At 58.4% G+C, this 27,498-nt stretch overlaps 1 protein-coding gene across 1 annotated transcript; it reads right to left on the bottom strand.

Annotated features, from left to right (window-relative positions):
* Nucleotides 1–392: 392 nt before the first annotated feature.
* MIER2 (MIER family member 2) lies at nucleotides 393–22,752 on the bottom strand. The gene is given in 14 exon segments (XM_068169491.1): nucleotides 393–2,780; nucleotides 2,782–2,945; nucleotides 3,756–3,892; nucleotides 7,451–7,578; nucleotides 9,140–9,234; nucleotides 9,363–9,444; nucleotides 10,538–10,689; nucleotides 13,319–13,388; nucleotides 14,090–14,199; nucleotides 15,250–15,373; nucleotides 16,430–16,555; nucleotides 17,279–17,430; nucleotides 18,138–18,225; nucleotides 22,697–22,752. Coding segments are annotated over 14 exon segments (1,752 nt in total). The 5' UTR covers nucleotides 22,706–22,752; the 3' UTR covers nucleotides 393–2,465.
* Nucleotides 22,753–27,498: the final 4,746 nt, after the last annotated feature.

Here is a 27,498-nt window from a genome sequence, read left to right as displayed (position 1 = left end):
CCCTGGGGGCCCCCAGGCAGAGGCCAATTTTGTGTCTCACTTCCAAATGAGTTTTTTAATCAAATAAATAACGGCGAGGGGTCTTCAAGGCAGTATCACTTCACAGTGTAGGGCTTGGGGGAGGGGGTGGGGGGGGAGGGGAGAGGCTGGGGGTGGGGAGGAGGAGGGGGAGGGGAGGGAAGGGGAGAAGGAAAGGGGAGGAAAGAGTCCAGCATCGGGAGCGGCTCAAAGTGAATGTGCTTTGTAAAGAAGGGAAAAGAAAACCCCAACAAAAACCCCAACCCCCAACCAAAAGAAAACCAAACCCAAACCTCCTCCCCCCCCAGGGTGATTTTTCCACCCCTCCCCCACCCCCCACCAGATGATTTGGTTTTCCCCTCCCCCCCCCCCCCTCCTCCTCCTCCCTTCTCCCTGGCCCCAGCCCTTTTTCCACCCCTAAAGATCTGTGGGGGGGAGGAAAAAAAACAACCCCCTAGCTCCACACTCAGGGTGGAAGAGCCCCAGGGTGAATCTGTAAACACTGAAGAACATAAATATGGGAGGTTTCTGCCTCCCCCCTCCCTCCCCAGCCTCTCCTCCTCCTCCTCCTCCTCCTCTTCCTCCTCCTCTCCTTTCTGTTGGGGTTTGAAACAAACCAAAGGAGCAACTGAAACAGAAACCAAACCAACCAAAAAGAAATGGTTTCAGGAAAACTGAAGAATGTTTCTTGGCTGCTGGAGAGGAGGTGCCAAGGCCTGGCCCTTCCCTGGGAGGGCTGCCTGCGCCTTTTACCCTGCCTCCTCTTCCTCTTCCAGCCAAGGAGCTTCCTCTCTTCCCCAGAAATGGGGAATTGCAGCCTGGGCAGTTCCACTATGGAGCAGGAACTTGGTCTTTGCTTTCCACTTCCAGGGACCCTGTTTGGCTGGGTGACAAAGTGACCTCCTGTGCCCCTGAGCTCAGCCTCCCCTAAGCAGAGCTGGCTGGGGACAGCAGCAAAGCCTGCTAATGCTCTGAGAGAGCAGAGATGAGGCCTGGCCTGGCCACCCTGTGTGGCTGCCTGGCACAACTTCCCAAGGCTGGTAGAAAGAGGACGTGGGCTGGTGGCTTGAGTCACCTTCCAGAGTCACCAGCTGCAGGCTCACAGCCTGGAGACCCAACACAAGCTCAAAACCTCAACCTCAACTCCCTTCCCCTAGGGCAGAAGATGGCTGGAGGGAGGGGAGGGACATCTGCATCAGAGCCCTGCCCAGGCAGCATCCCCAGAGTGGGGGAAAGAAAACCCAAGGGATGGGAGCATGTGGATCTCAGCCAGTGGCAAACCCCAGGCCTGCAGCACACCTGGGAAGTGAAGCAGCTCCAGACTCCAGCACACCTCCAGCTGTGCCACTGTGGCTGTGCACAGCAGCTGGCCACTCACTGCCAGGCAGGGCCACCCCTGGCACTTCCCTGCTCAGAAAGCAGCTCCTGGCGTGGCAGGAAGGGGCCAGGATGAGCAGCACCACTCTGGTCCTCCTGCCTGGGGCTCAGTTCTAGCACTGCTGTCCTGCACACGCTGTCCTGGGAGCTGTGTGGTGACCTCCTGCCCCAGCTGCCAAACTCAACGAGCTGGGCAGCTACAGAGGGTTCCTTCTGCACTGCAGCACTGCAGTGCTCAAGGATCAAACCATTCCCCACCAGTAACTCCACCCCCCTGGGGCCAGCATCACTCTGTGGGTTTAGAATCTCCTCTCACTCCCAGGACCACCTCTCCCATGGCCCAGCACAGTGAGGGCAAGGGGAGAAGGCCCCAGGTGCACACAGGGCTACCACACCACACTCTGCCCCCTTCCCAAGGCCTGCTGCTGAACTCTGGGCCAGATCCCACCCCACCTGCAGCTGAGAACAGAGCTGTGAGGGGCTGGGGAGCAGCCATGCACTGGTCCTGACCCACAGCTCTGGAGGGCAGGGTGGCTGTGGGGAAGGGTGGAGCACAGCTTGTACTGCACACACTGCCTGTGGCTGAGGGGCCAGGAGGCCTCATCGTCCTTTAGCATCACTGTGGCCTCAAAGCACCCCACAGCCAGGGTGGGGACCGTGCTCCCTGCGTGCTCCTTCAGCTCTTGGACCTCCAAGGCTGCCTCCTCCACCCCAGCCTCTGGAGCACTGCTGATGCATCTCCATTGCCAGCGCTGACCACCCCACGGGGGCCCAGGGGCATCTTCCCCGGCCCGAGGCAGCCTGGCATCACCTGGTCAACAAACCAGGGGGTGATGGACCTCCCCCCCTCATCACAGCCAGCCACCAGGCTTTGTGGGATGGTGTCAGAGCACGCTGGAGCAGGAAGGTGTTTGGTTCCACTGCAGCCTTGGAATAAGGAGGATGGAAAGACGGATCCTGACCAACAGCTCCAAACTGTCTCTGGGGAACGGCGGAAGTCCCGGGAGGCTCGCTCCAGGCAGGTCCAAGTCCTTGCTGGGTCTGTGTGACAAGTTGGTGACTGGAGGCTCTCACTGAGACAAAGGCTCTGAGTGAGCCACAGGTGCTGGGCAAGCCTGGTGAGCAGTCAGGAAGCTATTTACATCCCCAATGCCAATGAGGCCGAAATCCGTGACCGCTAAGGACACTTGCGCCGGGGCCTCTGGGTCTCTGTCCAAATCCACAGGGCCAGCAATTAAAGGCAAACCCTCGTTAATGTCTGCAGGGAGAGTGAAGTCCATGCTTATCGTCTCCCCGGAGCTCTGCAACGTCTCCTGCTTCTCCTCTGCCAGTCCTGCTCCTGCTGGCGGCAAAGGGTAGAGCCCCGGCTCCGGGGGGGGCGGCGGCGGCGGCGCCGTGCCGCGGGCAGGACGCCGAGGGGGCAGCCGAGGAGGTCTCCTCCGTGGGGTCGAAGGAGCAGTTGGTCTCTGAAGGAGTGCTGCACTCATAGCCCTGCCCTGATTCACTGATGCTGCCCAGGCTGCAGGCTGTGCTCTCCACGCTCAGGGGCTCTGCATATCCAACCCCCCCCACAGAACAGCAGCAGGAGAGGGAGGAAGAGAGGGTGGGGAGACAAGGAGGGGAAGAAGCTGGAGTGAGTCTGCTGTGACACACAGGGTAACAGCAGCCAGCTGAACCCCACCTGAGCACAGCAGGATCTGCTTGGTGCCACAAATGCTTCCTTATTACAGCAAGCAGAAGGCAAAGATGCAGGCAGCAGGTGGGAGGCCAGCAGTGCCTCTGTGGCAATCAAGGGGAAGCTCCCAGAGAAGCCAGAGCCTAAGTCCTGTCCCCCTCCTCCCAAAGCTAACACCCCCTTGGGAGCTGCCTGCACAAAGCCCTTGGCTGGGGTGGGACAGTGAGGGATGAGCTCATCTCAGGCAGCCTGGGAGCATTCTCACAGCCAGGTCTGCCTGGCAGCAGCTCAGGGCCACAGCCTGACCTCTGCTGCCTTAGCTCAGCCTCCCAGGGAGCTGCCTGTGCCTGCTGTCTGTCGGTGCACTGCAAGCAGCTAACCCAGGTGCCCAGAGGCAGTGCAAATCCTTCTGCTCTGGGAATGACTTAAGCCACCTCTCCAAGCCCAGAGGAGGAGCAACCCTTTTTGAGTCTCTGCTGGTCAGTGTGGAGAACCCAAGCCCCCTTTGGTCACCACAAAACCCACCCAGGGCTGGTGTGTGACACAGCACAAAGGGAGCTCAGTGGGGAGGTGCAGGGAGAAGAGCAACAGCTGGGTAACAGGGGACAGGCAGAGGAGGGTTTGTGTCACCAGGAGAGGGAGAGGAGCTGTGCCCAGGGGTGCCAGAAGAGGAGGGGGGAGTTACCTGTGCTCTCTATTGCTATCTGATCCTGCCCAAAGTGGGAATCCAGGCAGCCAGTGGCAGAGGGAATTGGTGGGGAGCTCCGAGACCGAGCGGTGGTCTCCACCTCACCCCCGTCCAGGTCGTTGTCAGTGTAGTCCCTGTGGGGAAAGACAGACAGCCACTGCCACCCCCTGCCAGGCAGAGAGGCACAGGCAGGGCAAACACAACCAGGATTAAAAGCCATCCACAAATCACAGAATGGGTTGGGCTAGGAGGGACCTTCAAGCTCAGCCAGTTCCAACCCCCCTGCCGTGGGCAGGGACACCTCCCACCAGCACAGCTTGCTCAGGGCCTCATCCAGCCTGGCCTTCAACACCTCCATGGAGGAGGCAGCCACAGCCTCCTTGGGCAACCTGTGCCAGTGTCTCCTCACCCTCACTGGCAAGAATTTCTTCCTCATCTCCACTCTCAATCTCCCCTCTCCCAGCTCAAAGCCATTGTCCCTCGCCCTGTCACTTCCAACCCTTGTCCAAAGTCCCTCCCCAGCTCTCCTGGAGCCCTTTCAGGTACTGGAAGGCTGCTCTAAGGTCTCCCTAGGACTGTAAAGCCCTCACTGTGAATCAGCCTCCACCCCTTGTGTGTCTGCAGAGCCCCAGTTCAGCCTCTGCAGCTAACTCAGCAAGGCTGAACCCACCCCTGTGACAAACCAGAAAGGGGCTCTGGGGGTTCCCCAAACCCCAGAGCTGTGTGCCCCAGCTCCCTGAGCCCTCCCCACAGCAAAACAAAAAGGCCAAACACTCTCCAGGGTGCTGCCACATTCCCAGAATGGTTGTGCCAGCAAAAACCAAGTGAGGAGAAAATATTCCCCCCCCCCCCTCCCCAAACCCCCACTGGAGCTCTCAGTTCCTTTCCTTCCTTGCCTGAGAATCACAACCCCCTCCCCATCAAAACCTGCAGCTTCCCCTAAGTGTTTTCAGTTGGTCCAAGTGAAATATTTCATTCCCCCCTCCCCCCTTTCAGAGTCATTTCTCTTTCAATCTTCCCCACAAAGGCTTTGCTGTAAGCAGCACAGCCTGAAGAGCAGAGAGTTTACCTCTGAGGGTGGCAGCAGGGAAAGAGGAATTAATTCAGGTTCCAACCCCTTCCCCCCCCCCCTAAGAAATTAGTCTGTTTTTGAACTGAAAGATTAAAGCTTCCTTCCCCCCAAACCTCACTGAGCTATTTCCCAAGCTCAGCCATGGAGCCCTGACCTTAACCTTGGTGGCTGTGGCTGTGTTTGTCTGGAACAAGTCAGTGTTTTCTGACACAAGGAAGTCCACATCCAAGCCAAGGATTGCTTTATCTTCCCCCCACCCCCCACACCCCTCCATGCTTATCAGGGGCTGTGCTCTGAGCACATCCAGCACAAAGCTCCCACCCCAGAAGCTTCCCAGGGCAGGAGGTGCAGAGGAGATTTCCTAGAGGCACAGAACGGGGTTGGGTTGGAAGGGAGCATAAAGATCCTCTGGTTCCAACCCCCCCTGCCATGGGCAGGGACACCTCCCCCCAAGCCCAGGCTGCTCCAGGCCTCATCCCAGCTGGCCTTTGCAGATCAAAGGGTCACAGGGAGGTTAAAACTCACAGGATCATAGAGCTGGCAAGGTTGGCAGATATCAGAGGGTGGCTCAGGTTGGAAAGGACCTCACAAATCATCTGCTCCAACCTCCCTGCCAGGGGCAGGGACACCTCTCAGCCAGACTCTGCTGCTCAAGGCCTCCTCCAACCTGGCCTTGAACACCCCCAGGCAGGAGGCAGCCACAGCCTCCCTGGGCAGCCTGTGCCAGGCTCTCCCCAGCCTCACACTGCAGAACTTCTTCCTTGCCTCCAGTCTAACCCTGCTCTGCCTCAGCTTCAAACCATTCCCCCTTGGCCTGCAGGAAAAGGCCCTCTGCAGCCTTCCTGCAGGATCCCTTTGGGATCATCCAAGCCAACCAGTCCCCTAGAGCTCACACCACCACCACTACTGCTCAGCCTCTTCCACTAAACCACATCCACACAGCTTTTAAACCCAATGTTCCAGGGGGGGCTCCAAACCCCCTTTCCAGGGGGGGCTCCATCCTCCTGGGCAACCTGAGAACCCATTGCCAGGAACCACAGAAACATTCAGGTTGGAAAATGCCCTCAGGATCACCCAGCCCAGCCCAGCACCCTACTCTACAAGGCTCACCCCTAAACCACATCCCCAAGCACCACATCCAAACCACCTTGAAACACCTCCAGGGTTGGGGACTCCACCACCTCCCTGGGCAGCCTGTTCCAATCCCTGACCAAATGCTTCCTGCTGTCCAGTCTAACCCTGCCCTGCTGCAGCTTGAGGCCATTCCCTCTTGTTCTGTAGCTAATCACCTGGGGGAAGAGACCAGCAGCAACCTCTCCATAACCTCCTCTCAGGTAGTTGTAGGCAGCCAGGAGGTCTCCCCTCAGCCTCCTTTGTTTCACACCAACCATCCCCAGCTCCTTCAGTTGCTCTTCATCAGATTTATTCTCCAGGCCCTTCCCAGCTTCCTTGCCCTCCTCTGCCCTGGCTCCAGCACCTCCACATCCCTCTTGGATTGAGGTGCCCAGAACTGGAGGCAGTACTCAAGGCATGGCCTCACCAGAGCTGAGGACCAGGAAGAAACTTTTCCTCCACCTCACATCTGACCTGTGCCTCCCTCAGCACTGCTGGAGGCAGCTTCCTCTCACCCTGCTCAGCCCTTGTGAGGAGAAGAGCTGTTGGGTTTGTTCTGGTGGGGTTTGGCATTGAACAATTCCAAGTGCCAGGTGCTGCAATTTGGCCACAGCAACCCCAGGCAGGGCTACAGGCTGGGGGGAGAGTGGCTGAGAGCAGCCAGGCAGAAAGGGACCTGGGGGCAGTGATTGACTGTAAGCTGAATGTGAGCCAGCAGTGTGCCCAGGTGGCCAAGAAGGCCAAGGGCATCCTGGCCTGCAGCAGGAGCAGTGTGGCCAGCAGGAGCAGGGAGCTCATCCTGCCCTGTGCTCAGCACTGGTTAGGACCTGCAGCACTGTCCCAGCCCACACAGAGCTGGCACAGCCACTTGCTCCTCCAGAGCATTCTGCTGCTCCCCTCCTGGCCAGGGATTTTCAGCTGTGCTCAGCACTGCTCAGGCCACACCTTGAGTCCTGTGTCCAGTTCTGGGCTCCTCAGTTTCAGAAGGACATCGAGGTGCTGGAAGGTGTCCAGAGAAGGGCAACAAAGCTGGGGAGGGGTCTGGAGCACAGCCCTGGGAGGAGAGGCTGAGGGAGCTGGGGTTGCTTAGCCTGGAGAAGAGGAGGCTCAGGGGAGACCTCATTGCTCTCTACAACTCCCTGAAAGGAGGTTGGAGCCAGGTGGGGGTTGGGCTCTTCTCCCAGGCACCAAAACAAGAGGACACAGTCTCAAGCTGTGCCAGGGGAGGTTTAGGCTGGATGTTAGGAAGAAGTTCTTCCCAGAGAGAGTTCTTGGCCATTGGGAAGTGCTGCCCAGGGAGGTGGTGGAGTCCCCATCCCTGGAGGTGCTCAAGAGGAGCCTAGAGGTGGCCCTGGGAGCCAGGGTTGAGTTAGCTCAGGAGGTGTCGGGGGGGGCAGGCTGGACTTGATGACCTCTGAGGTGGTTTCCAAGCTGGTGGATTCTGTGATTCTAGGACTCCTGTGACCCCCAGGGTTACTAAGGTTTAGTGTGAGAATATTCCACGCACGTGGCTCCAGGGTGGAGGACGTACTTCTTCCTTCCTAAACGAGTCTGCTGCGTGAAGTAGTCGTAGCGCTCCGACTTCTTCCACATGTAGTAGTACTCCACGCACTCCCCCACCGACCTGGTCCGCACCTGAGGGCCACAAGAACCACACCACAGCCAAAGCTCAGAAGGATCCTCCCTGGGTTTGTGGTTTTCCTCTCCTGGATTAGCCTCTCCCATCCCAGCCGGCACGGGAAAGGAAGCCGTCGGTCGCTCGGTCGCTGCGGGGCAGGCCCGGCCGCCGGGCAGCAGCGCGTCCGGAGGAGTCCGAGAGGCCGGGGGAAGAGGTCCCCCACAGCACACAGCTGCTGCCAAGCACAGCAGGGGTTGTGCAGGACCTTCCAGGAGGAGCAGAGAGGGGGAGAGGAGGCCAGCAGAGAGGGAGAGAGGAGGAGGCCGGCAGAGAGGAGCAGAGAGGGAGAGAGGAGGAGGCCGGCAGAGAGGAGCAGAGAGGGAGAGAGGAGGAAGCCGGCAGAGAGGAGCAGAGAGGGGGAGAGGAGGCCAGCAGAGAGGAGCAGAGAGGGGGAGAGGAGGCCAGCAGAGAGGAGCAGAGAGGGGGAGAGGAGGCCAGCAGAGAGGAGCAGAGAGGGGGAGAGGAGGCCAGCAGAGAGGAGCAGAGAGGGGGAGAGGAGGCCAGCAGAGAGGAGCAGAGAGGGGGAGAGGAGGCCAGCAGAGAGGAGCAGAGAGGGGGAGAGGAGGCCAGCAGAGAGGAGCAGAGAGGGAGGGAGAAGGCCAACAGAGAGGAGCAGAGAGGGAGGGAGGAGGCCAACAGAGAGGAGCAGAGAGGGAGAGAGGAGGCCAGCAGAGAGGAGCAGAGAGGGAGAGAGGAGGCCAGCAGAGAGGAGCAGAGAGGGAGAGAGGAGGCCAGCAGAGAGGAGCAGAGAGGGAGAGAGGAGGCCAGCAGAGAGGAGCAGAGAGGGAGAGAGGAGGCCAGCAGAGAGGAGCAGAGAGGGAGAGAGGAGGCCAGCAGAGAGGAGCAGAGAGGGAGAGAGGAGGCCAGCAGAGAGGAGCAGAGAGGGAGAGAGGAGGCCAACAGAGAGGAGCAGAGAGGGAGAGAGGAGGCCAACAGAGAGGAGCAGAGAGGGAGGGAGGAGGCCAACAGAGAGGAGCAGAGAGGGAGGGAGGAGGCCAACAGAGAGGAGCAGAGAGAGAGGAGGCCAACCTTGTGTCCCTTTTCCCTGGCCCAGCAATCACCATGCCCACCATCAATCAGCAGCAGAAGTGGACTCTGTGGTTCTGCCATCTCCCAGCACAGCAGCTTCATGCCCCTGGGGCCCAGCTCTGCCTACCAGAGGCACCTTTCATTCTAGAGGACCCCAGGGGGACTGGTACAAAACATCCACATGCTCAACTCACTCAATCACAGGAGGTACTGCAAGGGCTGAGAGTTTGGAAAGGACTTTTGAGCCTCCAGAAAGGGCTACTCAGTAATTAACTGCCATCACTCAGGCAGGGCAGTGGTGTTTGTGCCTTCTCCCACCTGGAAAATAAGGCAGAGCAGGGCAGTGAACAGCCCATCACCTGCTAAGCAGGAGGCAAGACAACAGCCCTAGGGGGTGGGAATTGAGCACTCCTCAGCTTCCTGCATCACACTTGGTGCCTCCTCCACCTCCCCTGCCCTGGAGTGGAGCACAGGAGCAAAGGGCCTCACCTTGTTGGCTTGGATGAGGTGGAAGTTCTTCCCGTGGACCCTGAAGCCATGCTCAAAATTTCTGCACTCTTCCTCACTCCAGGCACAAAGCTCATCTGCAGCAGAAAGGAAGAGCAATGGGGAGATGTACAGGACCCAGACCCAAGGAGTTCCAGGTGCCTTGGGGTCTGGTGTAGCCCCCAAAGCTTGGGGGGGGAGGGGAGGGCAGAGGGTTGGTTCTCACCTCTGATCACCTTCACGTTGAATCGTAACCTCCTCAGGGCCTCTTCTGCATTGAAGTTGCATTTGACCAGCTCATACAAAGCCTGGGGGACAAGCAGGTTACTCACAGCATGCACCTGAGCAACACAACCTGCTCATGCCTCACATCTCTCTCACAAAACTTCCCTTCTTCCCCAGCAGCCACTCTCCACTACCCCCTGCCTCACCCCTCAGCACGCTGGGCCAAGGCACTGGGGGCCTGACAAGATGGAGCTCCCCTCCCAGCAGCTCTGCAGGTTGCAGGAGTGCCCCTGAGGGAGAAGCTGAACTGCTCTGAAGGGGCTCAGCCAAAAGTTTCATCTCCTGCTGGCTTCCAAGAGGAACTAAGGACCAGGGAGAGATCCAAAAGGAGGTTCTCGCTGCAAGCTCTGGCTCAGAGTTTGGGATGCTGGGAGAGCACAGTCAAAGCCATCCCCATCCTCCTCTTGCCCAGTCTGCATCATGCCTCCAGAGGCAGGGAGAGGGCAAGGAGAGGGCAAGGAGAGGGCAAGGAGAGGGCAAGGAGAGGGCAAGGAGAGGGCAAGGAGAGGGCAAGGAGAGGGCAAGGAGAGGGCAAGGAGAGGGCAAGGAGAGGGCAAGGAGAGGGCAAGGAGAGGGCAAGGAGAGGGCAAGGAGAGGGCAAGGAGAGGGCAAGGAGAGGGCAAGGAGAGGGCAAGGAGAGGGCAAGGAGAGGGCAAGGAGAGGGCAAGGAGAGGGCAAGGAGAGGGCAAGGAGAGGGCAAGGAGAGGGCAAGGAGAGGGCAAGGAGAGGGCAAGGAGAGGGCAAGGAGAGGGCAAGGAGAGGGCAAGGAGAGGGCAAGGAGAGGGCAAGGAGAGGGCAAGGAGAGGGCAAGGAGAGGGCAAGGAGAGGGCAAGGAGAGGGCAAGGAGAGGGCAAGGAGAGGGCAAGGAGAGGGCAAGGAGAGGGCAAGGATCTAAGCCAGACAGCCCTGTGGTCAGATCCCCTCTTGCCCTTTCCAGCCTCCTGAGGCTGCAGCTGAGGAGCACTCCCTCGCTTCCCCACCACGGGGAAGACGACCACCACTGGAGTGAGGTCTCATTCTCTTTCAGCTGAGCCTCTCACTGGGGATCTCTGCAGGAAACACTGCCCTGTTGCACCAGCACCAGCTGTGGGTGCAGGGGAAGCCCCCTCCCCGTACCTGCTCATTGTCCTTCACCACCTCCCCCTCCGGCAGGCTGCTGCTGGAGAGCTCATCCCAGCGCCGCTTCACCGCGCGGTACAGGAACTCTTCCACCTCCCTCTCAGGGAGGATGTTTGGGTCCCAAAGCAGCTGATCTTCATTCTCATAGACTAGCAGACAAAGGAACAAACAAAAGCACTTGAAATCAGCTCAGCAGAGAATTCTGCCCCTTTGGGGACAGAGTCTGCACGGGAGAGACAGGCAGGAGGAGATCCGCTGCTGGGTCCCCTCCAGACAACCGCCTGAGCAGTCAGGGCTTGGAGCAGGCTTCCCAGGGATGTGGTGGAGTCTCCATCCCTGGAGGTGGTCCAGAAACACATGGACAGGGCACCTGGGGACGTTTCTGGATGGCCATGGTGGGGTTGGGTGGCTGGTTGGACCGGATGATCTCCAGCCCAAAGAATTCCCTGCTCTCTGAAGGTGCTGCATCTCCCCTCCTGCATCTCCCCTCCTGCACCTCCCCCCCTGCACCTCCCCTCCTGCATCTGGAGGCAGACAACCCCTCTGCACCTCTTTTAGAGGCCTAAGCACAAGCTCAGCTTGCTTCCTTTCTCTCCAGAAGGGCTGACTGACAAGGCTTTGGCCACCACATTCTCCAAGGCTGTTGCTTTGATCCTGGCAGTTAACCTCCCCCCTCGGTTCTGAGGTGTCTTTGCCAGCCCACAGTAAAACAAAAGGAGTGGGAGGTGAAGGCAGCTTTGAGCTACAACCCTGGTCCCAGACACAAACCCAAGCAGCACCAAGGCTGTCCCTCCCCTGTGACAGCTCCTCCAGGAGCTGCTCCACCCACAGAGAAGAGCAGGAGCAGACAGAGTGATTCCCACACCCCCCCCTTCCAGCTTTCAAGGCTCTCAGTGCTGAGGACACAGGGCAGGGCAGAGATGTTTCAGTAAACCAACAGCACAGAGGCAAAGCAAGGAGATAAAAAGGCACCCAGGAATGCTGCAGCTTTCCTGCTCAGATAAGAACATCAGCACCCTCTGTGCCTAACTCCTTTCCACAGGCAGAGGACCCAACTCTCCTGCCCTGCAGAATCACTCAGATCAGGCCAAGGGCACTACAGAGAGGGTCTAACAGACACCCCCCCCCACACATCCCAAGAGGGACCTGCTGTCAGCTTCACTTCATTCCACCCTGGAGGCAAGCATCCAGGGTATGGAAAAGGTGCTGCACCAAATCTGTGGCCTTCAAAGGGAAGGCTGAGAGCAGGCAGCAGTGGAAAGCTCTGAGGAGTCTGCTGGGTAAACCTGAAATAGTAGCTGCAGAGCTGAGAACTTTGGGCTCCTTGAATTCACTCAGAGTCAGCCAGGATGGAGGAAAAACCAAACCAAAGGAGGAAGGAGATGGCTTCTGAGGAGGCTTTGGGGCAGCTCTCTCCTTCAGGCACTCAGGCAGCTGCTGTAGTATTGCACTAAGTGTGAAAGGGCCTGGAACTTGCTCTCAACTCTCTCTGCTCTGCCTTCTTTCTCTGCTCTGCCCTGGTGAGACCACAGCTGGAGGATTGAGGCCAGTTCTGGGCTCCTGAGGTCAAGAGGGACAAGGATCTGCTGGGGAAGAGTCCTGTGGAGGCTATGAGGATGATGAAGGGAGTGGAGCATCTGTGTGATGAGAAAAGGATGAGAGACTTGGGGCTGTTTAGGCTGGAGAAGAGAAGGCTGAGAGGAGATCCTGTTACTGCCCATAAATACCTGCAGGGTGGGGGTCAGGAAGGGGCCAGGCTCTGTTCAGGGGCACTCAGTGACAGGACAAGGGGCAGGGGACACAGATTAGAAGCCAGGAGGTTCCACCTCAACACCAAACTTCATTGGTGTGATGGTGCTGGAGCCCTGGAGAGGTTGTGGAGTCTCCTCTGGAGACTTCCAAGCCCCATCTGGATGTGCTCCTGTCTGACCTGCCCTGGGTGATGCTGCTTTGGCAGGGGGGAATTGAACTCAAATGATCTTCAGAGATCCCTTCCAACACCTCTGCCTCTATGATTCTGTGATTCAAGGCCTCCTCTGCAGACATCCTCCCAAACTGCAAGCAGCCAGCACCAAGAAGTGAGTGCAAGCAGCCGGCACCAAGAAGTGAGTGCAAGCAGCCAGCACCAAGAAGTGAGTGCAAGCAGCCAGCACCAAGAAGTGAGTGCAAGCAGCCAGCACCAAGAAGTGAGTGCAAGCAGCCAGCACCAAGAAGTGAGTGCAAGCAGCCAGCACCAAGAAGTGAGTGCAAGCAGCCAGCACCAAGAAGTGAGTGCAAGCAGCCAGCACCAAGAAGTGAGTGCAAGCAGCCAGCACCAAGAAGTGAGTGCAAGCAGCCAGCACCAAGAAGTGAGTGCAAGCAGCCAGCACCAAGAAGTGAGTGCAAGCAGCCAGCACCAAGAACTGAGTGCAAGCAGCCAGCACCAAGAACTGAGTGCAAGCAGCCAGCACCAAGAACTGAATGCAAGCAGTTCTGGCTGCTCAAAGAGGAGAGAGGAAAATGAGTCAGGGTATCTGCAGAGGGTCTTCCTTCCCTGTGCCCACAGCTGAGACCCCCTCCTCCCAACCTGCTGCCCCTGAGCTCCTGCAGCTGCATTCCCAGCCCTGTTCCAAGAAGAGAGCTTGAAGCCAGCTCAGGACTAGCTGTGAACTTTGGTGCCAACACTGAGAGGTGCCAAGCTCAGAGCTTGGGGAGCAGAATTAGGGTTCCAGGGCCCCACCAACAGCCAGGCCAGCACCCTACACCTGCACAAGACACCCAGAGAGCAGGGAGCCTTACCTTTCTCACCATGCCTGCTTAAGTGGAGGATGGGAACAGCAGCTTGGTACTGGGGTCCAACCATGATCTCCTGAAATATCACCAGAGGGAGAGGGGAAATTGAAATGGCAAATGCTCTGTGGAGGCAACTGAGGGACTCTGTGATTTAGGGGCTGTGACACCAGGAGGCCCATTTCTGGATCACCAGCAGTCCCCCACTGCCACTATTTACTTCTAGGGAAGCTGACTACTTTATAGGGCAACTAAGAAGATTTACTGTGCAGCAGATGATCCCTTGGGGACACCTCAGGCATTTCCAGAGTTTTAATGCTGCAGATCTATGGCAGAGAGCTAAGGCAGGAGAATAAAAGAAATGCAGCAGCTCTCCCCTGCAAGCCTCACCACCAGGATGGATCTGGAAGCCAGCTCCTCTCCTTCCTGAGGCAGCTCCCTCCCACCCCAGCCCCCAGCCCCACTAAATCCTGCTGGGAATACTGCACAGCATTTCACCTCTTACAGGGCTGCAGGTTGGATTTGCCAAGGCACAGCAGCATTGGGCAGGTCTGAAGCAGGAGATCACTTCAGATGCACCTTTCAAGCTGGGGTTTAAAACAGCCCTCCTGTAACCCACACCTCCCCCAGAACACAAGGTGCTGAGCTAAAGAAGAGGAAATCAATCACAAGCAGACAGCTTTCTAGAGGGGGAAATACCAAAGGGCTTTGGGGTTGTGCCCTCCTCAGCCTCAGCTGCACTCTCCTGGTTCTCTCCCCCAGCACCCCCAGGTCCTTTACCTTCTTACAGTCGTTGGAGGGGATGGAATCCTCCTCTGAATCCTCAGCCATGGAGGAAGCACATGGAGATGAGCAGGGCTCTTTGTCTTCATCAGCAAGGAAGTTGTTTGCTTTGTGGGGAAAGGCAAAGATCTGTAGTTAGGAAGTGTTGGTGCCCCTCTCTCTCTCTCCCTGGGCAGCACATTCCAAGGGCCAATCACCCACTACAAAGGATTTCTTCCTACCATCCAGCCTGAACCTCCCCTGGCACAGCTTGAGACTGTGTCCTCTTGTTCTGGTGCTGGGTGCCTGGCAGAAGAGACCAACCCCCACCTCGCTACAGCCTCCCTTCAGGGAGTTGGAGAGAGCAATGAGGCCTCCCCTGAGCCTCCTCTGCTCCAGGCTAAGCAACCCCAGCTCCCTCAGCCTCTCCTCCCAGCCCTGTGCTCCAGACCCCTCCCCAGCTTTGCTGCCCTTCTCTGGACACCTTCCAGCAGCTCAACATCTTTCCTGACCTGAGGAGCCCAGAACTGGACACAGGACTCAAGCTGTGGCCTCAGCAGTGCTGAGCACAGGGCAGGATGAGCTCCCTGCTCCTGCTGGCCACACTGCTCCTGCTGCAGGCCAGGATGCCCTTGGCCTTCTTGGCCACCTGGGCACACTGCTGGCTCATATTCAGCTTACAGTCAACCACTGCCCCCAGGTCCCTTTCTGCCTGGCTGCTCTCAGCCACTCTGCCCCCAGCCTGTAGCCCTGCCTGGGGTTGCTGTGGCCAAAGTGCAGCCCCTGGCACTTGGCTGTGTTCAATCTCCTGCCCTTGGCCTCTGCCCATCTGCCCAGCCTGTTGAGGTCCCTCTGCAGAGCTCTCCTACCCTCTAACAGATCAACTCCTGCCCCCAGCTTGGTGTCATTTGGAAACTCACTGATGATGGGCTCAATGCCCTCATCCAGATCATCAGTAAAGATATTGATCAGGCTGGGGCCCAGCACTGATCCCTGGGGGACACCACCGGCGCCCGGCTGCCAGCTGCCTGCGGCACCATTCACCACCACTCCCTGGGCTCGGCCCTCCAGCCAGTTCCTAACCCAGCCTAGAGTGCTGCTGTGCAAGCCAGGGGCTGACAGCTTGGCCAGGGGCTTGCTGGCCAGAAGGAAGCAGGCAGGAAGCAGGGGACACATACAGCCATGCTGGTTGGGGAAGAGGTCGGAGGCGTCGTGGGAGGTGACGGACGGAGTCAGATCGTCAGCTGAGGACTGGGTCTCCTCCTCTTCTTCCCCTGAAAGCAAATCCTTCGCTATTTGTTCCTTTTAACAACAACAAGAAAGTGGGAAAAAAAGTGGTTTAAAATCTAAAGAGAAGCAGAAAGGAGGTGGGGTGAGGCCTAGAGCAAAGGGTTTCTGGCCAAGCGTGGTCGCCCTCCACGCTCCTCACCCTCCCGCAGCTTGGCCCAAGAGATTCTCCCCCTCCCTCCCTCCCTCTCTCTCTCTCCCCTTCCCTCTCTCTCCCACCTCCCCCAGATTTTATTCCCTAGATGCACTTCTGGAAGTGTCCAGAGTGGCTCCCTCTGGAAGCCAGAGAGAGGCCAAGCAAGTGGCTCTCTTTCTTGAGCGCTCCACTCGCAGCAAATACCTCCAAGGTCCTGGAAGGGATGAGGAAAAGCTTCCTCCAGACTTCAGCCAGAGCAGCTTCCCCCAGGGAGAGCCAAACCTTCCCTGATTCTCCACAGATCCACAGCTACATGCAGTGACTTTGCAACCCAGGGTCCAGGGAGAGTTCTCTTTTGAGACCAGTGATCCTTTCAGGGGCTCACAGAACGCCTCGGGCTGGAAGGGACCCTCCAGGGGGCATCCTGTCCAACCTCCTTGCAGCCATCAGGGACATCTCCAACCACATCAGGTTGCTCAGGCTCTCCCCATCAAGTCTGACCTTGAACATCTTCAGGGATGGGGCCCTCACCACACCTCTGGGTAACCTTTGCCAGCATTTCACTTCACCCTCACTGTGGAGAAGTTTGTCCTAAACCTACTGCTCCAATCTCTTTCTCCAGTCTCCTCTAAACATTCCTTGCACCTGGTGCTCCCTCACTGGGATGCCAGGAGCAGGCATCCCTTTCTCTCCCTGGCACTAGTCAAACCCCACCTGAAGAGGGTCCCTGGAGGTGTTCAAAGGAGCCTTGGATGTGGCACTTGGAGCCATGGTTTAGTTGTCAGGTATTAGGTTGGACTTGAGATGATCTCTGAGGTCCTCTCCAACCTGGTTGATTCTAAGAGAGCTACCAGACACCCCCAAACTGCAGGCAGCCCAGCAAGCCCCCAGCTCAGGCTGAGAGGACACCCCCAGGCCCCCAGAGCTGCTCTTACCTTATCCAGAGTCATATCAGGAAGATTTGGAGTAATATCATTGCTCTCACTGTCCTGCTCTGAGATGGGGTCAGAGGCCTCATAGCCATACAGTGCAAGCAGCTCCTCAAATGGCATTTCACTGCTCTGAGCAAGAGGAGGACAAAGCTTCATCAGGAGTGGAACAACCACCGAGCACAGCAGCAGCTGCAGCAGACACAGAGCCAGGGCAGAGGCAGCCAAGGCAGCTCTGCTCTTCTGGAGGCTCTGATGTGTCTTGGATGCTGCTGAGTAAACTGAAGGAGCATCAGCACCATCCAGCACCCCCCAGCCAGCCTGTGCTTCCCAGGGGTGAGGGGCCAGGAGCTTTCAGCACAGGGCAGCAGAGCCAAGGACATTTTGGAATCTGTTTATTTTGCCACTGGTGAAGAGATGCCAGGCAGCACAACTGTATTTACAGAGAGGAAGGGAAGGAGGAAATCCTGAGTCTTGTGCCTGACCTGAGGGGCCAGCCTCTGCCAGCAAGGCCACACTCTGTGCCTGAGGTCTCCGTGGGCCCCCCCGCGGGTGGCTGCCACCATCTCATCTCTGTGGCTCCTCCACTGTGAGGCAAGCAATGAGCTCAGTTGATGGCTCCTCAGCAAGGGGAAGCCAAGACCACCTTGGCAGAGGAAGACTGCAACCTTTACTCCTCTCACCCACTGCCAGACCTGCTCCTCCCTATCCAAGCACAAACCTAAGACTCGTTGCTAGGTCGACCCAAAGAGAGTCTCTCACAAAAGCCTTTGGTACCAGCACTAGAAACAGCAAACAAACCAAAACCCCCAAACCAGGAGGTCATTTCCCTTCCCCTCCCCTTGTTGCCTTTACCTGAGAAGCACTGAAACTCTTCTCCAGCTCTTCTAAAGACTTCTGCTTCTCCTGAGCATCCTCCTCCTCTTCCCTCTCTTCCCGCACGCCATAGTTCTGGGAGAGGATCTCGGCGAGGTTCAGTCGATGATCAGCTGAGCCCATTGACACAACTGCAGGGAGCAGAGGGAGTTGGCAGCCTAAGCACCACCCTGGCCCAAATCTTAGATGCCACAAAGCTTGGGATAACTCCCTGCAGCCAGGAGGAGGCAGAGGTAAGGTAGGAAGGAGCGACAGGGGCCGGGGAACACCACCGAAGAAGTCGCTTTGGGAGAGCTGATCGGCAGAGCCTGGTTCTCATCACATTTGAGCCCCACAGGTGACTGCAAGCTGAGCTTGAGGGGTCCCTGAACATTTCTGTGGCTCTCCTGAGAGCATTCACTAGTGCCAGAACATCTGAACACAGGCTGCAGCTCTTCCTTCCCTCCAGGCACTTTGGGTAATTGCCCCTGATTGCAGGGAGGGGCACTGGAACAGGCTGCCCAGGGAGGTGGTGGAGTCACCATCTCTGGAGGGGTGCACATGGCACTTGGGGGCATGGCTTAATGGCCATGGTGGTCTTAGCTTGACAGTTGGATTCAAGGATCTTAAGAGAGCTTTTCCAACCCCAACAATTCAAAGGTTCTATGAAGTGGACACTTGCAGGAGCTTCACTATCTCTGAGACTCTCCTCCTGTGCTGGACCGTGTGGGAATGAACCAAGAGGTTCAGGAGATGCTGGGAGGAGAAGGGAAGAGGCAGGCTGATCACAGGAGCCTGGTTTCCTCTGGAAATCAGCTCTGCAGGCAGACAGACAGACAGACAGAGGGGCTGGGGCTACCTGCTGCACTCTGAAGGCCAGGCTCTCCAGGACATAGGCTGCGGGCTGGGTACGGCACCACCCTCGGACTCTGTCGGCCGACCGAGGCCTGGAGGGAAAGAGAAACACAGGGCTGGGAAAGCTCCCCTCAAAAGCCTGACACACCTCCAGCCTCTCAACCCCACCAGCAACTGCAATCAACTTACATTTCCAAAGCCAAAAGTTAAGGAAACCCACCCAGGGCAGCGTTAGGAACTGCTGGGCAAAGAGAGCTCTGCTCAGGTGTACCAACAGCTCCCTCCAGATCCACCACTTTCCCCTCAGCCTCTCCCTGCACAGGCTGGTGTTTCCACTTCACCTCTGTTACCTTCAGCACTCCACTCATCATTTTATCCTCTGACCAGTTTCAGACCTCAGAACTTCAGGGCTGGCACTTGAGGAGGCCACTGACCCTAAGCCATTCCTCTGCACACACCCCGGGAGCTGATCCCTGCCTCCAGAGGCCTCTCCCCAGAGCCTCACCACATCCAGAGGGATCAGAGGGCTAAGCAAAGAAATCCAGAGCTCAGCAGGCAGTGAAGGAGCCTGGGCAGGACTGTGAGTGGCACAGGTGAGGTGGGAGAGGTAAGACACCAGGAACAGGCACCTGCATTGGGGCACTCAGAGCCGGGTCAGAAGTTCAGCAGCAGCAGCAGGAGCTGAGGCCTGGAAAGCAACCCAGAACATCTGCTGCTCCTGGAGCTGCTGTGCATGGAAATGCTGCTCATCAAGTTCAGCCTGGGCAGGGAGCAAGCAGGTAATTAACTGATGCCTCTGGGGGGCTGAGAGCATCCAACTGCAGAAGGAAACCACAGGGTCAGTCCCCCAGCCACCAGTGACATCCTTAGATGATCCTCAGCCATTACCAAGCTCAGCCCTTGCACCATTGCTCCTCACTGAGTCAGTGGGAGCTGGGCCACCTACAGTGCTCCACTAAGAGGCTCTTGAACTTCCTGAAAGAAAGCACAGTCCAGCTTCACAGCAGAACTCACCCCTGAAGCCCAGCACCAAGCAGGCACCCAAAAACAAGCCCCCCCCCCCCCCAGAGTCTGGCTTCCAAATCAGTGCCCTCAGGTGTGCCCTCACAGGTGGCAAACCCCACAAGGACCAGAGGCAGCTGTTTCCTAGGCATAATTACTCCTCTAGCAGACACTGCCACAGGAAAGGAAGGCTGAAAGAGGGAGGGAAAAGGATCTGTGAAGCAGCCCTGGAAATTCCTGCTCCTTCCTCCACCAGGGACAAGAGGATGCCTCTGGGCCAAGCAGAGCACAGACTGAGCCAATGCACCACCCCCAAGGGTGGGAGCAGCAGCAGCAAGAGAAGCCCACTGGAGACCACTCTGCCTGCAGACAGGGCCTGGAGAGTGTGAGCACTGAAAAGGGAGGAGGAGTTTATGGGATAAAGAAAGGAGAAGGGGATGGCAAGGCTTTGGCCAGCCTCCATTTTGAGGAAGAAATGGTTTCACCACTCAGGAAGGTGTCAGTGCCCCTCTGTGGGGCTCTGCTGGAACCTGACCAAGCACAAAACCCTCTTGGATAAACCCTTTCAAGCCAACAGCCCCAGTTCCATGGCAAGGCTGAGGCTGTGGACCAGACTCCTGCCTCCTAGGCCTGAGTGATCTGCAGAACTCTTCAACCCAAGGCAATGATCTGGAGATCAATCGTGCCTCCTTCACAGGGGGGATCAATAAGGAGCTGCAGGCTTTGAAAACAAAGCCTGGAGCTGTCAGAGGAGTGGATGGGCTGGCTTGAAGGGATGTCAAGAATACTTCAGGAGTGAGGAGGCCTCCTTTTAATGATCAGGTGCTGCAAGGAAGACTAACAGCCAGCAGGACAGGGTGGCAACTCAGCAACCAACCCTGAATTGATGTCCCCCAAGCAATAATCCAGCACCAGGGCAAGAGGGACCTGCTGTGGGCTGGAGTCACCACCCACTAACCAGCACTGAGGTGTCTGGGCTGAGGAAAGCAGCAGCACCTGAGAGACAAAGCCAATCCACACCTTCACTCATCCCTCAGATCATTTACAAAGCCAGAAGTCCACCCAAAGGAGAGCCCAAGGGGCAGGGGAGAAAGGCAGCTCTGGGAATGGCAGAGAGAAGATTCCTGCTCCCACTGCTGGCCAGGGCCACAGGATGAGGGGTGACATCGTTGGGAGGTGAGGTGGCTGCAGCCTGACACTTCAAACATCACAGAGGGAGCAGAGAACACCACCCAAAGGCACCTGAGGCACTACCAAGTGCCACCAGACCCAGGCTCCTGGAGGAGGTGCAGGTGCTCCTGCTGCTGGTGACAGCTCTGGTCACCATGAAAGCTCACAGTGGGGAACTCCATCTGCCTGGAGAGTGTGATGCACTGCCACGGGGGCAGTGGGACAGGCTGCCCAGGGAGGTGGTTGAGGGCACCATCCCTGGAGATATTCAAGGTGAGGCTCAACAGGGCTCTGGGCAGCCTGACCTAGCTGAGGAGGCCTCTGCTTACTGGTCTGGATGACCTTTGGAGGTCCCTCCCAACCCAAACCATTCCATGAAGTGGCTCCTAAACACAGTGGGGGGAAGAAAAGGAGCTCAAACCCTTTCCATCTCTTTTCACACTTCCCAGCAGTTGCCTTCCTACCACCACCCCTCTGCTTCTCAGGCAGTTTCCCCCCTTCCCCCCCAAAGTTACAGAGAGGTTGACCATTTGTTTGTGTTTCTGGGGGACTCCTGCATCCCCTCCTTAACTCTGCACTCCAGGTGTGGAGCAACAAGAAGCAGCAGCAGCCACAGATTAGACAGCACAGAGCCTGAGCTTTAGACACTGACCCAGCCATTCCCAGAGCAAGGCTGAGAGAGCTGCTGGAGGAAAATCTTTCAGACTGAAAGTGCTTCTGCAAGAAAGTGAGGGGGGGAAAAGGCAGAGGCTTTCCCTTTACCACTTCAGTAACTAATGTGGCTTCCTGAGCTACTCCATGATGTATTTCAGCCTCAGTGGGAGAATTGTTCTTGGCTCCTCTGCCTTGTCCATACCACCTGAGATGCTTGGGCTGCTTTCTACAAGCCCCCCCCCCCGACCCTGTAGCCAGAGGGAAGTGGAAGGGACAGAAATGGCTTTGTCCTGCAACCTGTGGACCTGAAAGAGCAAACAATGGAGAGAGGAGAGGACACAAGGGGTCAGCTCCCACACTGCTCAGGGAAGCCAGCACCCCAATAGCAAGCCCTTGCCACGTCACAGGGAAGACACTGCACAGTTCAAACCTCCTCTGTGAGGCAGTGACAGCTCCTGGACCTCCCCAAGACAGAGACCTGTGGTGCTGCCTGCCAGGGCTGCATGGCATCCCACCAATGAGCCAGGGTGAAACCAGCACACTTGGTGCTCCACCAAGGTGGGCAGCTAAGAGCAAACTCTTCTGGGATGGGTCAGGCAGCATCTTCCTCACTGAAATGCTGAAGCACCCCAAGAAGGCACCACACAGAGGCTGCCTCAGCAAGAGGTGTTCTGAGATCCACCAACAGAGCAGGCAGCTGCCTCGATGCCTTCCTGCTGTCTTCTTGCCACGTTGTGGTCACCACAAGGACCTCATGATGGACATGAAGCACGGCTGTGCCACAACCCTTACATCAGGGAGGGGATATTTCAAGGACACGGGAAGCCCCCACAGGGGATGGTATCACCGACCATGAGCCTGGCGGAGACGGCAGCAGCGTCTCTGCACGATGCACCAAGGCACCACGATGGGACAGGAGACAGGGCTGTCCTCACCCAGCCCCAGAGCACAAAGGGCCACCGGGCTGGGCAATCCTCCCCCCATCCCCCTCCCCCCAACAAGCCTCTCCCGCCACCCTCCCCAGCCCTCTGCCAGCTCCCGACCTCGGTGCTCTCCTGCTGCCCAGGCCCTGTCTCTTTACCTCCAGCCCCTGCGAGCTCCTTTCCAACGGCTCTGCACCCTCTGACCCCGGCTCTCCCCCGACCCGCCCCCGGCGCCATCGGCCCCTGCAGCACCAAGGCCCCGGGGGGCTCCCGTTCGCCGGGCTCCCGTTCGCCCGGCCCCGCTGCTCCGGCCAACGACCCCCGGCGCCGCTCAGCCCAGCCCAACCCCGGAGCCCTGGCGGGCTCTCCGGCTCAAAGCACTTTTAAGCGCTCCTCCCGGGGCCCCCCCTCCCGCAGGTCCGGCCGCGGGCCCTCCGCCATGGGCCCCGCTGCTGCCTCCTCCGGTGCTGGCGGGACGGCAGAGCCGGTGCCGCTCCCGGGGCTCGGCTATGCCCCGCCGCCTGCCCCAGCTCGCCCGCAACGTCCCGCCCAGGCGCCTCACCCCGCAGCCGTCCCCGGGCCGCTCCCGCCCTGCGGCCCGCTACCGCCCGGGGCCCCACCGCCCCTCGGGCCGAGTGCCCCCCGCCCCGGCGGGCCCAGCTCCGGCGGCCCATCCGCGCCGCGGCCGCGGGACGCCGGCGGCAGGCGGTCCCGGGCAGCCGAGGCTCGGGAGGCCCCTGGGGCTACCACCCCAGCAGCGGGGGCGGCAGAGCCGGGGCCCGGCCCGGCGCGACCCCTTCGGGGCTGCACTCACCTCCGCCATGGCCGAGCGCGAGCGGCGGGGCGGCGCGAGCCCCGGATGCGGCGGCGGCCGCTCATTGGCTGCGGCGCGGCGAGGGCGGGGGCGGGGCGGGGTCAGGAGGCGGGGCCAAGGGGCGGGGGGCGCCGGCGGCGGGGTCCCGGAGGGGGGGGGGGGCGAGGGACGGAGCCGGGGCGGCGGCTGGGCGGTTGGTGCCTTACCCTGGCGCCCCTCCTCCCGCCAGCCGCCGCTTACCGGGCGTGCTCCGGGCCTCGAGCCGCCGCTGTCACCTCCCGGAGAGTCTTCTGGCCGAGGAGCGGGGGGGAGGGGTGGGGGGGAGGAGGGGGGCTTGTGCAGGGCTAGTGGTTAACGGCACCCCCGGGAACCGGCGTGGAGCGGGAGGAGAGGCCGCAGCGGTGCCGGGCCAGGCCGTTGTTCTCAAGGGCTGCACGACGGCAGGTGCCCGCAGAGCGCCATCAAATGACCACACAGACACTGGGGTACGGGGCCCTGGCCTGCCACAGGGGCACTGATTGGTGTAGGAAGGAGGATTTTAGTTATAAAGTAGCCCCGTGGGCACCTGGCACCGGTCTGCTAGCATCAACCAGGGCAGACTGGGGGTGCTCATGGCCCCGTGTCAAGCTCTACCACCTCACAGCACTGGGGACTGTGTGTCAGGGGCTGGGGTGATGCTCACAGCCACGATCTCCACGCTCTGGGACGCTTCAGCAGGTCACAAAGCTGCAGGGAGAAAAGCTGCAGGGAGCTTCGCTGTCTCAGCCAAAGTCACTGTGTCTCAGCCAAAGTCACTGTGTCTCATCTAGTGGCCACAGCGGAGGGAGATCAGGGTGGGAGCCCGGGAGCAGCTCCTGCCCCACAAGGGTTGCAATGGGAACACTGAACACTTCCCTGGCTCCTTGCCATGGCTGGACTGGGGAGAACACCAGAGATGTGCTTGTGGAAGCATTTGCTGGTTCACTTCCATCCTGTTTAGTCGATGTGCCACACACTCCCAGAGCACAATCTGTCCTCTGTGAAGCTTTCTGGTGGGGAGATACTGGCACAGGTTGCCCAGGGAAGCTGTGGGTGCCCCCTCCCTGGAAGTGTTCAAAGCCAGGTTGGATGGGGCCTTGAGCAACCTGGGCTAGAGGAAGGTGTCTCTGCCTATGGCAGGGGGTTGGAACTGGATGATCTTTAAGCTCCCTTCCAACCCAAACCATTGTATGAATCTATGACTCCTCCAGCACACTTTGTTCCTCAATGCTGCACATCCCCAGGGCTTCCTGCAGCACTTTGCCCTACCCAGGGCCACTGCTGGCCATGGCCAGTGGGCAGCACTTCCCTCAAGGTGTGTGAATGAGCAGGAGGCACAAATAACACTTAGCACCAGGTCTCACCATCTGACCAAGTTCCACAGATCATGGGTGTGCAGGGAGGTGGTGGAGTCCCCACCCCTGGAGGAGTTCAAGAAAGGTGTGGCCATGGCTCCTGGGGATGTGGTTTAGTGGCCATGGTGGGGTTGGGTTGATGGTTGGACTGGAGGATCTTAGAGGCCTTTTCCAACCCAAAACAATTCAATGACTCTTCACCTTCAGGCTGTGATCATCTCTGCCTTAGGATCATAGAATTATCCTACAGCCCAGCTCTGTCCCCAGCATGTCCACAGGGAGGAGAGGATGGCCAACACCACACTGCATGGAAACACTTCATAGACTCATAGAATTGACAGAGCTGGAAGGGACCTCAAGGCTCAGCCAGTCCCAACCCCCCTGCCATGGGCAGGGACACCTCACACTGCAGCAGGTTGCTCACAGCCACATCCAGCCTGGCTGCAAACACCTCCAGGCAGGAGGCTTCCACCACCTCCCTGGGCAACCTGTGCCAGGCTCCCACCACCCTCATGGGGAACAACTTCTTCCTAACATCCAATCTGAATCTACCCACTTCTATTTTTGTTCCATGCCCCCCAGTCCTATCACTCCCTGACACCCTCAAAAGTCCCTCCCCAGCTTTCTTGGAGCCCCCTGCAGACCCTGGAAGGCCACAATTAGGTCTCCTCAGAGCTTTCTCTTCTCCAGCCTGCACAGCCCCAACTCTCTCAGTCTGTCCTCACAGCAGAGCAGCTCCAGCCCTCTGCTCATCCTCCTGGCCCTTCTCTGGACGCCTTCCAGCACCTCCAGAACCTTCCTGGCACAGAGGCTCCAGAACTGGCCCCAGAGCTGCAGCTGTGGTCTCAGCAGAGTGGAGCAGAGGGGCAGAATCCCCTCCCTGGCCCTGCTGGCCACACTTCTCTTGCTGCAGCCCAGGCTCTGCTTGGCTCTCTGGGCTGCAAGTGCTCACTGCTGGCTCCTGCTCAGCTTCTCCTCCCCCAGCACCCCCAAGTCCTTTCCTTCAGGGCTGCTCTCCATCCAGTCCCTGCCCAGCCTATAGCAGTGCCTGGGATTGCCCTGAGCCAGCTGCAGGACCTTGAAGGCCACAATTAGGTCTCCTTGGTCTCTTCTCCAGACTGCACAACCCCAACTCCCTCAGTCTGTCCTCACAGGTGAGGAGCTCCAGCCCTCTGCTCATCCTCATGGCCCTGGAGCTCTGCAGCCCAGGTTTACCTCCGTGCTTGGTTGTTAGGAGCAGGCTCAGCTGATTTGCTCTGCACTGGGCTTTGCCCCTGCTTATGAGCTGGGGAAGCAAAGTGCTATCAAGTGCTTCTGAAGTGGTGGTGGCTCTTGAGCAGAGAACAAGAGCACTTCAACGGGCCTTTATTCCCTCACACAGATCTGCCTGGCTCTTCACAAAGGACTAACAGATTGCAGCTGCTGTTTATTCAATTTGAGGGGAAAAAAAAAAGGAAAGAAAGGTAACCTGGCCTCTGGTTTCTCCAAAAACCTGCTGCTTTCTGCCTGCCTCCCACCAGCACCTCCAGCTGGGCTTTGCCACCAGGGGGAAAAGCAGCAGCCTGGCTTTGGAGTTGGGACTTGCAGAGATTGAACTTAAATCCTCCTCCTCCTCCTGGAGAGGAGCACCACCAGGCAGCAGCACACACCCAAGGGCCAGTGTGACCAGCCAGGTTCTGCACATTGGCCACAACAACCCCAGGCAGGGCTACAGGCTGGGGGCAGAGTGGTTGGAGAGCAGCCAGGCAGAAAGGGACCTGGGGATAGTGGTTGACTGTAGGCTGAACATGAGCCAGCAGGGTGCCCAGGTGGCATCCTGGCCTGCATCAGGAACAGTGTGGCCAGCAGGAGCAGGGAGGTCATTCTCTCCCTATACACAGGACTGGTTAGGCCAAATCTTGAGTCCTGTGTCCAATTCTGGGCTCCTCAGGATAGGAAAGATGTTGAGATGCTGGAAGGTGTCCAGGGAAGGGCAACAAAGCTGGGGAGGGGTCTGGAGCACAGCCCTGTGAGGAGAGGCTGAGGGAGCTGGGGTTGCTTAGCCTGAAGAGAAGGCTGAGAGGAGATCTTATTACTCTCCTTCAATATCTGAGGGGTGGGTGGCAAGAAGCAGGGGCCAGGCTGTGTGCAGTGGGGCTGTGATAGGATGAGGAGCAGTGGACACAAACTGGAACCCAGGAAGTTCCACCTCACCATGACGAAAAACCTCTTTGGTTTGAGGGTGCTGCAGCCCTGCAGCAGGCTGCCCAGAGAGGCTGTGGAGTCTCCTTCTCTGGAGACTTCCAAGCCCCATCTGGATGTGTTCCTGTGTGACCTGCCCTGGGTGGTGCTGCTCTGGCAGGGGGGTTTGGGCTCACTCATCCCCAGAGGTCCCTTCCAACCCCTACCTCGCTGTGATCCATGAGTCTATGATTCTACTTTCTGGCATTAATATTTGGGCCCTCTGCCTGTTTGCAGTTTGCTCCAGGAGCCTCCTGGCTCTCTTGCTGCCAGCCCAGATCACTCTGGGCAGAGGCTCAGGCAGCCCACGGGCTGGTGCCCCCCAGACCACTGTGCCCATCCCAACCCAGATCGGCCACAGGCTGTGGTGTCAATCCCAGTTCACGCTTTGGTATCAGCTTTCCCTTGGCCTCCTGAAGCAGCTTTGCCCTCCCAAACCTTTAGAGGGAAGGGCTCATTGCAGTGAGTCTGATTCTTCATGACAATTGCCCAGCTCTGCTCATTATTTGAGTGCTGTGCTGGGAGCTTCGCTCCACTGACCCGGAGCCGTGTCCATGCCAACTTCTGCTGCTCCATTTAATGATTGCAGTGACAACTGCCAGGCTGAGCCTCCCCTGAGTGCCTGCACTTCCCCCAGGGAGTGGTGAAACCCTTTTCACCAGACATTTCCTTCGCCCAGTGTGTTAATTTCCCTCCTCAGGATCACCAGGTGCCAGCATCCTCCACCCTGCAGCCACCACCAGCCCCTGAGCACAGCACACTGTGGGCCTGCAGAGCACAGTGAGAGGTTTGAAATTCTCCAGGGGCTTCAAAAGCCTGGAGGCTGTTGGAATCAAGGGTGCTTAGACTCTCCAGGTGCTTGCAAGTGATCAGCCCTGACACTCCAACAGCTCACTGGTTTGCAGTTGCTGCTCAGGGGATGAAGACAACAAAATACAGAAGAGTGAAGTGGCCTTGGCCCAATCCAGGCTCACAGACTCATAGAAGGCATTGGGTTGGAAGGGAGCCTCCAAGGGCATCTTGTCCAACCCCCCTGCAGGCAGCAGGGACACCTCCAACTAGAGCAGGTTGCTCAGGGCCCCACTGAGTTTGACCTTGAATTGTCTCTGGGGATGGAGCCTCCACCACCTCCCTGGGCAGCCTGTGCCGGTGTCTCCTCACCCTCACTGTGCAGAACTTCCCTCCTGATGTCCAACCCAAACCTCCCCT

Source organism: Melanerpes formicivorus, unplaced genomic scaffold (genome assembly GCF_026170545.1).
Source record: "Melanerpes formicivorus ecotype bairdi unplaced genomic scaffold, bMelFor1.0.p_v2 SCAF_187, whole genome shotgun sequence".
NCBI lineage: Eukaryota > Metazoa > Chordata > Aves > Piciformes > Picidae > Melanerpes > Melanerpes formicivorus.
The sequence above is the reverse complement of the archived record's forward strand: the minus strand, read 5'-3'. Positions and strand labels throughout refer to the sequence as shown.